The sequence below is a fragment of the Pteropus alecto genome, unplaced genomic scaffold (assembly GCF_000325575.1).
Source record: "Pteropus alecto unplaced genomic scaffold, ASM32557v1 scaffold75, whole genome shotgun sequence".
In the NCBI taxonomy this organism is placed as follows: domain Eukaryota; kingdom Metazoa; phylum Chordata; class Mammalia; order Chiroptera; family Pteropodidae; genus Pteropus; species Pteropus alecto.
Window position 1 is genome coordinate 16,097,704 of NW_006440638.1, and position 11,308 is coordinate 16,109,011.

Genomic DNA, 11,308 nt, shown 5'->3' on the forward strand with positions numbered 1-11,308 from the left:
TATTTCCTTCTGATGACTTTAGACTTCATTTGTTCTTCCTTTTCTAGTTTTTTAAAATGAAGTGTTAGGTTTTTATTTGGGCTTGTTCTTGTTTTTGGAGGTAGGCCTGTAATGATATGAATTTTCCTCTTATGACTGCTTTTGCCATGTCCCAAAAGTTTTGATATGTTGCACTATTCTTATCATTCGTTTCTATGTATCTCTTGATCTCCCTTTTTATTTCTTCTCCTACCCAGTTATTTTTCAGTAGTATGTTGTTTAATCTCCATTTATTTGTGGTTCTTTCCGCTTTCTTTTTACAGTTAATCTCTAGTTTCAGAGCATTATGATCAGAGAATATGGTTGATATGATTTCAATCCTCTTATATCTATTGAGACTATCTCTGTGTCCCAATATGTGATCAATCCTTGAGAATGTTCTATGTGCACTAGAGAAGAACATATAAGCAGCTGTTTTGGGATGGAACGCTCTGTAAATGTCAATTATGTCCACTTGGTCTAATGTATCTTTTAAGGATGTTATTTCCTTATTGATTTTTTATTTGGATGATCTGTCCATATCCAGCAGTGGGGTATATAGGTCCCCTACTACGATAGTGTTTTTGTCTGTTTCTCTCTTTAGTTCTGTTAGCAATAGCTTTACACATTTCTATGCTCCTGATTGGGAGCATAGATATTAATAGTGTTATGTCTTCTTGGTGCATGATTCCCTTTATCATTATGAAATGTCTCTCAGTATCTTTCTTTACCTTTTTTATTTTGAAGTCTATTTCATCCGATATTAGTACTACTACTTCCGCTTTTCTCTGAAAGCCTTTTGCTTGAAATACCATTTTCCACCCTTTCACTTTGAGGCTATATTTGTCTCTGGAACTGAGATGTGTCTCCTGGAGGCAGCACATGGTTGGGTTTTGTCTTTTGATCCATTCTGCAACTCTCTGCCTTTTTATTGGTGAATTCAATCCATTTACATTTAGGGTGATTATTGAAATATGAGGTCTTCTTATAGCCATTTTATCTTTTGCTTTCTGGTAGCTCGGTGTTTCCATTGCTTCCTTGTTCTTGTGTTTCTGTTTTCTTTATTTTGGTTGTTTTTGTGCGTTTTCTCTCTAGTCCTTCTTGTTTTATGTTATATACTTTGGTTCTAAATCTTTGTCCTGTGGTTACCATTATGAATATGAAAAGGATAGTTGTATATATACAATCATTCTTTTTCTTCTGTGCGTGCCTTATCTCCATTCCTCTTTGTGAATTTGGATCTTTGAATCCTCCCCTTTTCAGTCATTGTTGTCTCACTTTGTCCCTCTGTATGCTAAACATTCATTACTATCTTGCTATAACAAAGCTCTTCTTATTTTAAGCTTATAAGGCCCTGTTCGTAGTAAGGGTTACACTCCTCTGCTTTTATCAGCCTGCTAGTCACCTTACTCCTACTTATGCATTTTTGTTGTTGTTGTTATTTTGTTTTAGGTGAGCTGACCGCTTCAGAATTTTTTTTTTCTTCCAGAAGGAAGATTATTATATAATGGTCTCTACCCTGTTGCAAATAAGGTGTCTTTCTTTTGATTTCCAGTAGGTGGCCTCTAGCTTCTTGAATCTCTGCTTTATATAAAGTGTTAATAATGTCTTTTTTTTCCTTATAGATGTTTAATCATGCTTGCTACCCTCAGTCTCAGTTCCTGTCAGTGTTAGTGACAGTTTCAGTAGCATTTGCTCAGCTTCCCCTGGGGCTCTATGGCATTCTGTCTTGGAAGGTATGGAGGGAGTTGCCCTCTCAGTTGGGAGTTGGAGGCTGCAGCTCAGTCTCAATTTTGCAACCATGACTGGTAAAAATCAACTGTTGTTTTTCTGCTGTCCATGCTTTTCTGCCGTCCCTGTTTCAGTGCCTTCTGCACTGATGATTTGTCACTGCCGCCAGCCGCGTGGAGCTCACAGCGCTCTTAGGCAGGGCTGTTCAGAGAAGTCACCACTCTTTCTTCTCTCCTCCTCCCCCTACAGGGAGCTCTGGCTGCGAGAGGCAGCTTCTTTGTTTCTCCTAGTCCAGCGCCCAACATCTGGGGTTCTGATGTGTGGTAGCTCTTATGCACAGATCTCACACTCAGACATGCTGGTGTGGAGTTTGATGTTTTTTGCTGAGTTTTAGGTGTGCAGCTTATTTTTGTTTCTAGTGGAGAGATCTGGGAATGTCTCTCATGCTGGCATGTTTAATCCAATCTCTGAACTTGCAAATAATGGCAGACACTTTCCTTGTTTACTATATGCCAGGTGCCTTTCGAACATAATCATATTTAATGCTTAATAAAACCCAGAGAGGTTGGTATAATTTGTGTCTCAATTTTACATATTGGAAACTGACACATGGAGAGATTAAGAATTACTCAGAAGTGGCAGAGATAATACTTCAAAGTTTGTATGACTTCAAAGACCATAAGAATATCTGCCACTTTGGAATATCCCCTCGTAAGGGCATCCCCACGGAGGCTCTGGAGCCCAGACATTTTCTGATCCTCTGATGAAGTTCAGATCTGACTACACTCTAGACGGGGACTCTATCTGGACTGGCCAGCTTCTCTTCCTTCTCCACCATTCTTTTAAACACACTGTGGATTTTTTCCCTGACTGTAAAATAGCACATGCTCATGGTAAAAAAAGAACTATAAAATATTAAAAATAAAAGTTAACAAGGAGCTCTGGTTAACCTAACAACATTGATGATACTTTGTGAGGTGTTTTGGTTTCCTGCTTTTATGGCTGAGCTCTTCACTTAATAAACTCAGTATGTTGCTGCCTAACTCCTACCCTGTCTGCTTCACAGAGTTGTGAGTGAATATGTGAAAGCATATTGTAAAGGGCTAAGTGCTATTAAAAATGCAAAGGATTGATGTTTCCCTTTTGGCAACATTTTTTGGCTCTCTTGCCTCTGGAATGGGTGTGTGGAGAGGGCACTGAAACAGGGCCCTTCATGTTCATCTCTCCTGCTGTTCCCTGCCTCATATTTTTTACACTTTAATTATATCGAACTGTGTGTAGTTTCTTAAACACTCTTCTCCCAACAAGTATTTATTGGCAAGTACTTATCACCAGGCTCTCACCCTAGTTGTGGAGATAGAGCAGTGAGTAGTATCAAGAAAATAACCCTTGATTTCCTGGAGCTTGCGTTCTGGCAGACGGTAGCAATGAACAATTATGGAGCTCACACTCCATATGCCACTCTTCTGTGGGTGGGCATGACTCAACTCATTTAATTCTTATATTGGCCCTCGGAGGTAGGTTCCAGTATCATCCCCTCTTTATGGAAGAGAAAACTGAGGCACAGAGAGGTCAAGCAGCTTGCTCAAGGTCACACAGCTAGTCTGGTTTCTCACCACGATGCGTATTGCCACTAGATGTTGTTTTTCAGGCCCCGTCTTCTGTAAGACTCTTTCCTAAACCCTGAGATTGGGCTACATGTCCTACCTTTGTTTTTCTACACTTCCCTATACATAAACTTATCATAACTTACCTCACACTGCAACACTGCAACACTCTGTTTATGTCATAATTACCTTCTAGATCAGTGCTGTCCAAAAGAAATGTAATGTGAACCATGATAATTTAAAATTTTCTAGCAGCCACATTAAAAAGTTAAAAGAAACAGATACAATTTTTAAATAATAAATTTTATTTAACCCAATATGTCAAAAAAATATTTTAACGTGATCAATATGAACAAATTGTTGACATGTATTACAGTTCTTTCTGCTAAGTCTCTTAAATATGACATATATTTTATACTTACAGTACATACCAGTTCAAACCAACCACATTTTAAGTGTTCAGTATTTACATGTGGCTAGTAGCTACCATATTGGACAGCATAGTTCTAAACTGCATGTTCTCTGAAAACAGTTACTGCTTCTTATGTATCTTTGCATTCATTCCCAGGCCCTGGCATGTTATAGACCTCAGTATATGTTAGCTGAACTGAGCTGACTTAAACTTCAGAACAATTCTCTTCCTCTTTCTTTTCAGATGCTCTGGAACATGAAACACTAAACATTAGATGTTTGATCTGGTGAGCTCCTGACACTTTAGTTTAATAGAAACACAAACGTGTCAGAATCACCTCATTTTAGAACTTTTCCTAATGTTAGTTATTTTTGAAAATGAAGAAATGAATCTAGGAAAAAGTGGTTTTGTCTTAGTTCACATTGCTAGTATATGACAACTAAAAACCAGGTCTCTGCTCTTTTCTTGCTAGATCAATAGTTTTCCCAATACTCTAGTACTTCTCAGACTTTTCCACTATAAAATTACTTTGGATGCTAGAGGCAAATATGTACTCATCCTCCACTCATACCCTCCAAAAGATCAAGGGGATAAGCCTAAGTAGCCAGAAAAAGATGTGGTTTCATATTGGCTTCTATTCCATTATCTATCCATGTCTGATTTCAATGAATAACATTTAAAGCTCCTTACCATTGAATAAAACACATTCTGGGAAGATGAGCCATGGTTATCCTGTGTTTTCTTAAGGCATGGGGCTAAAACTGACACAATGATCCAGTGTAAAGAGTCTGATATTAGAAATGGGGTATGTGTGTGTGTCTGTGTGTGTGTGTGTGTGTGTGTATGTGTGCGCGCGCGCATGCGCGTGTTCAGAGGCGGATCACCACCTCGAGTTACAACCCCTCCTCAACCTCCCAAAGGGAGGAAGTATTAGAAATGTCATGGATATTTATCATATCATGGATATGATGGAGTCATGGAAATTATCAAAAGTACTCGACATTGTATAAATTGTAAAACAGAGATTATGTATCTCTTGTGTTGTAATAGTGTAAAAATAATATTTTCATCAATGAAGATTTAGTTAAATAAAAATATGAAAAGTCTCCTTTGGCGACATTGGCCCGCCATCTAGGAGGAAAGACAACTTCAGTGTAGTAATATCCAGCTATGCCTGTTAGTCTGTAAACATTTTAAGTAACATATTTTAGAATAGGATAATGATCCAAGTACATGGGTGTTTTTTTCTTATATATTATTTCCATAGCAATAGTGTTAGCTCTAAAGATATTTTATTTACAAAAATAGAATTCTGAGGGCAAATATTTACACTTTGGGATTTGGCCACACTGTTTTCATTCAATCAGCAGAGGCAGTAGGAGGTTGATGGCATCCTGAGTTCCACTGAGCGTTCGTGAGTCTGATGCTGATGGCCTTACTCTGGATGTACTAAGGATGCTGTCCATGGAGAGACAACAGTGCCCCATGGGAAGAATACCGAGTTAGGAGTCAGGGGATCCATGCTCTCATCATAACTTGGCCTTTAGTGAGCCGTATAAGTTTGGGTATGCTAATTCCTATCACTAGACCTCAGTACCCACATCTTAAAAAAAAATCATGAATGCTTGATGGTTTATCCACCAGTTTCCTTACATCTTTAACAGTCTTTAATGTTCTGTTATTTTTAACTCTTGCCATGCTGTCATGTTAGAGAAGAAACTCATACATCTCAGTCACCCCCGCACCTTACCTTTTATTGAAGCCAGTTGTTTGGATATTGAAATGCTGCCAACAAAATGAAAAAAAAAATGATTCTGGGAGTTTGGGTATTAATATCAGCATCTAAAGTAGAACAATACAATGGCTTAACAATTAATTATTTTAAATAAATATTCACTGAGCATTCTAGTGGAGCAGTCATCTGTCTTTTAGAATTATTTCTCCCCTTGACACTTCGTAAAGAAGTGCTTGACAATGGTTGGCCCAAATTTCCTAGTCTTTTGTTTATTCATGTGATCATGTTACTGAATTCCCCCTAACGGAAAATGAGTAGAAGAGAAGCAATCACATTCCATGCAAGATCTTTCACCATCTTTCTCAGTTCCAGCTGATTAACATAGAAATTATCAGGGATATTTTGGAAGCCACACATTGAAGTCACAAACCACATCAGCCTGTGTCCCTATGTGGTCATATGGAGTAAAACTGCCATTGACCGGAAAGCCCCACTCTGGACTGTCACATGAAAAAGAAAAGTTAACTTCTTGTTCTGTAAAACTCCAAGGATTTGAGGTTTATTTGCTGTGACAGCATGGCCTACCTGAGTCTAGGTATTGTGTAGGGAGTGGGGATGCATCAGTGCATGCAGTAGAGACATGTTCCTATAATCTTGGGGGCTTAGAGTCTTGTGCAGAAGATAGATTTTAAACAGATAATTCAATAAAGAGTAATGGCAGTGCACAGACAGAGTGCAGGGAAAGACTAACCCGATCTACAGGTCAAGGTGATGGCAATTAATCTGAACCTAATGAATCAGTAGGTGGAGAAGGAAGAAGAGTATTCTAAGCAGAGGAAACAGTGTTTGCCGAAGCCCTGAAGTGGGAGAAAGCATGGCATGACTAAAGAGCTAAAAGAAGCACAGTTGGTTGGACCCTGAAGAAAGAAGGCGATAGCGGTGGAAGATAAGACTCCAGTTAAGGGCCAGGTTCCTGACCATGCTGAGGCTTATGAAGGACTCAGGTTGTTATACTAAGGGTATTGGGAAGGAAGAATGACATGATTGGATTTTCATTTTTGGAAGTTGTTTCACCTGATATATGAGGAGATTAGAAATGAGTGAGTTGGAAAGTAGGAATATGCATCTTGCTCCTTTATAAAGAACAAATCAATGTTTGCTTGATATTTCAGCCCCCAATGGCTAAAGTGGTTTTGAGAAAGCAAATAAGAACAATAAAACTTGGTCATATTTTTGATATGTCATATTCTTAGTCATATCATATCCTTAAAAGGAACATTTGGGTTGAAGATCTAGCTTTGGCATCACTTGTCTAGAGATCATCACCTTTGGGGGCCTCATCTTTTTTTACTTGTAAAATTAGGAAGCTGGACTCTATGATATCTTTGACCTTTTATGGTCTTCTTGGTAAGCTCCTCTTGATTTTTTAAAAACTCTGCATGATTGCCTCCTTCATAGGATAAAGAATGCATCATCATTTCACTTTGCACAACATGTACTTGCAACATGGATATTTTTATTTTCTATTGTCAAGATCTTCTCCATCAGTTTCTGAGGCTCTTGAAAGCAAAGCTGTGCAGTTTATATTTATTTCTCCCATCTTGGGCTACTTAAAATACTTAAGAATACTTAGCACTTGTTAGGTGTTCAGAAAAGTTTTTTGAACTAAAGCAGGTCCCCTAAAGCAGGGTTCTCCAACTTCTGAGCCGCAGACCAGTACCAGTCCATGGCCTGTTATGAACCGGGCCACACAGTAGGAGGTGAGCAGTGGTCTAGGGAGCAGAGCTTCATTTGTGTTTGCAGCCGCTCCCCAGTGCTAGCATCACCACCTCAGCTCCACCTCAAATTATCAGGATTAGATTCTCATAGGAGCACCGGTCCCTGGTACCAAAAAGGTTAGGAACCACTGCCCTAAAGGGAATTACATCAGAAAAAATATTTTTCATTTGTTAGCCATAATTTTACATATTTGAATGATTTGAAACAATTTTCTTCTATCAGGGATAATTTAAAAAAATATGCTATATGTTAACATCAGTACCAATTTTGATTCACAAATGTTTCTCAAGAGGCAAAGATATTTGTGTTAATTGTATCATCTTTTTAGTTTGCAATCAAAGCTGAAAATTTGTTCTCTTTATTTTTCCAATTCAATTTAAAGCTGGATTGAGGTGGATAATAGGCATCAAACTTGCAATATCTTGACCATGAAGTTGTTAACAGGAACTCTTTGGAAATACACCTGCAAACTTAAATGAAACCCAATAAAGTAGAGCTAAGCACCACTGACCTTTTGAGCATTTTTCTAGGTGCTAAAGTAGATGTTGGGGCTGCTGAAGGATTGGGCTCCCCTTCCAAGTGGTGTGCTTGGTCCTGGGTACTGTGCATGCAGCCACACATACTCTGGTCTCCTGTTGTGTGTTGGCCCTTCCTAAGCAACAGCCACTTCCTCACTGTTACTATTGTCATTCACTCCTTGACAACTATACAATGGCACTTTTACAAGAGCTTTATCCACTATTACCATATGTAGACAGTAAACCATTAATGCATTTAACAAATATTTGAGCGCCTACAGTGGGCCAGACACCTTACAAGGTACTGGGGACACAACAGTGAACAAAATTAGAGAGAGATCTTGATCTCAGGGAGCTTAGTGGGAAAGACTGATATTAATCAAGTAATCACACAGACAATACCATGAAGGGTGGTGCCATGAGATTGCTGTCAGTCAGGGAGGTAAAGGATGCATCCCTGGAGAAGTGATATTTGATGATGAGTAGGAGTTAAGTAGATTAAAAGGCAAGGGATCCACATTGTACGTAGGCGGAATAGCCTGTGTTAAACCCAGTGGCAGGAAGGAGTGTGGTGAACAGGAAGGACTGAAAGGTTAATGTGGCTGGACAAGAAAGGGGAGAGGGAGAGAGGCTTTAGTTGAAGATGAAGAGGAGGTGTGGTGGCTAGACCACACAGGAACTTGTGGGCCACAGCATGTCGAAATAATGGAAAATAATTTTTGAGTTTTAAGCAAGGCAGTTAATAAAGTTAGATTTATATTTTGGAAAAATCCTCCAGCTTCAGTGTGAATAATGGTTTAGAGAGGCAAACAGAGAAAATGCAGGAAGACCGATAGAAAGGCTGTTTCACTTGTGTTAGCTTAGAGCTCTTTCTATAAAAGCTAGAGGAAGTGTCAGCTCAGTCAAATTAGTCTGGGTCAGGGAGGACATGACCAGTGATTACTGAGATCACTGGTAGGTTGATGAGTGAGAGGAGATAGATCTCAAGAGAAGCTAAGAATAGCCATTGTTCAGGCTTCAAGTTGGCTCCAGGGACATGCTCTTACTGCATCACTGGTCACTCTTCCACCATATGGCCATGTTACTCTCTTATTGCTTGCTTCTCTTTATGTTTTTTTTTCTCTCCTCCTTCTACCTCCTGACTAATTTCTTTAGCATGTTTCATTTAAATTTGGGAGGGAGAGAGAGCGTCATTGGCTTCACTAATTACTGTTGCCCATATTGGTCAGAGTTTTAATGCCTGTCCACCCCATAGGTTGTCAGTTAGCCTATACAACTAACTCCCTTGGCTCAGGTGCTGACTCTGGGCTAACTTCGCCACTCAAGTTAAAATCTAGAGCTGGTTTCCTCAGCAGAGGGTTCTGGGTAGGTTTCCCAGAATCTGGATTTGTAACAAACATTCCAGATGATTCTGACTAAGGGTAGTAGTAAAAACAACAACAACAACAACAACAACAATCTTTAAAGTAGAAAGATCTGAATTTGAATTTTGACTCTGCCATTTACTAGTTGTGTTACCTGAGATAAAATCTTTAAAAACTGCTAAGTCAACTTTCTCATCTATAAAATAATACTTTCCTCATGAAGTTATTGTGAAGGCTAGATGAATTAACGTTGGTGAAGCACTAAGCAGTGTATAATACGTGAGAGCAATCAGTACATAGTGGTCATAGAGAAGATGATGTTAAAGATGACTGCCATCAGGGTCTTGGCAGCACACAGACTATAACTCAGATGGCACCAGAGACATCCATGAAAGCTTTACTCCATGGACAGGGAAACTAAACATGGATGTTGAGGCACCCAGAGGTTTATGAGAGTGAGATACTTACCACCCCTAGTCCTGAAGGGGCAAAGAGAGAACATTGTATAATAAAGCCCATTGAGAGCTGGATTCTTGAAGCAGGAGCTACTTGATGGAAGCTGTGGTTGAAGGGCTATAAATCAGGTAAAGCAGGGAGGGAGTAGGGAAGAAATACCCCATGCTCTGATCTCCAGCCTATATTTCCCATCGACTAAATCAAACAGGACACAAACAAGAAGGGAGCCTGGGAGGTGGAGTCTGTAGGAATCAGTCTCCTGGGATGTAGAGAAGGACAGAGAATGGAATAGGAAAGAGGGGTGTAAAAATGGGCAAGAAACAGCATGATGGTGATGATGACGACGATGATGATGATGATAATGATGATGATGGTGATGGAAGCAAAATCCTAGGACTCAGGTTTATTGATAACCTTTTCATCAGGATAGAATCAAACCTAGCATTCTATATTCAGATATAGCGGCATCTGTAGACAGTTCAGTGATAATATACAATTTTTTTCTTTAACGAATTTCACAGTATAATAGAACAGTTAGGCTGTTTATACACAACATCAAGCCATCTGGAAAACAAAAACAAAAACAAAAGCATTAAAAAACAAAATCCCTGCCTCTACTCGTTATCTTTCCAAGCCTCTCTTGGTCCCTCTCACTCTTTGTCTCTGAGACAAGACCACACTCTGTCTGTGGAGTGTTACCCCTTTTTTTAAATAAACTTTCCTTTTGACTCTAACTTTGGCATATGTGTTGAATTCTTTCTTCACTCTCTGCCAAAGGACCCTCTTCTCTCAGTGTAGCGCTTGGTCTCCCCATCCCTTGGGGAAATTTGCTCTGTCCTGCATCATCTTTTCTGGCTGACCACGAAGGGACCGAAGGACATAAACTCGTCTCACCCAAGCTCACCATGGCTCCTCTCATCTGAAAGTGGTTGGGATTCATTTCCCTAGGCCGTGCAGATTAATTAGCCTTGGGCAAATGGTTGACGTCGTTTCTAAGGGGCTGGTGAGAGACTTGTTCTCTAATCGATCAGGAGTCCACTAGTCTTGCGTATTTTCTCTACTTTTCTTCCTCTAACTTTCCTGACTTGGTCACCATCTCAATTGCAGGGAAGACCTGCTGAGGGACCCTGTCCAAACTCCAAATTAAAAGACTGAGTAGCACCTTTTGGACACAGCAGGATGGGTAAGCCCCCGTGGGAATCCTCTGTTTCTTCCTCTCAACCCCTTGCTTTCATTTTTGCTGGGAGCTCGCAACTGGGGAAGCAGTGGGCTGCGGAAGCTTGCCCAGACTTACTCCCCGACCTTGCCCCTTAGCCATTTCCTCCTTCCTTCCCATCTCCAGCGGGAACTGTAGTGGGAAGGAGGAGGAGTCACAGTAGCAACTCCACTGAACTCTCCTAACTCATCTCCTATCTGTCCTGTTGTTACCGGAGAGTGGGGATCCTCTCCGGTGCGTTGTCCAGGTTCTTGATGTCTCAAACAAAAAATTGAGCAATATATCAAAATACAGCAGAAAAGAAAAGCTTTATTAGAAGGGAAAGTACACTTCCAGATGTGGAAGCAGGCCTGAGCAAGAGAAGCGGGGCTCAAAAGGCCTGGTGACAAAGCCTTTTGGGTTTTGATCACTATTTGCTGTGGGTGGTTACTTTTCTTAGAGGGATGGCTTTCCTTGATTGACAATTAAGATT

General features: G+C 39.9%; 1 protein-coding gene across 1 annotated transcript in view; it reads right to left on the reverse strand.

The window, feature by feature from the left end:
- Positions 1-7,903, reverse strand: part of SNTN (sentan, cilia apical structure protein) — an 18,095-nt gene extending 10,192 nt beyond the window's left edge. The window contains exons 1-2 of the mRNA XM_006917495.1: positions 7,794-7,903; positions 5,519-5,553 (exon numbers count right to left, since the gene is read on the reverse strand). Of these exons, the coding sequence (XP_006917557.1) occupies positions 5,519-5,553; positions 7,794-7,903 (145 nt within the window). The remainder of the gene's footprint in view (positions 1-5,518; positions 5,554-7,793) is intronic.
- Positions 7,904-11,308: the final 3,405 nt, after the last annotated feature.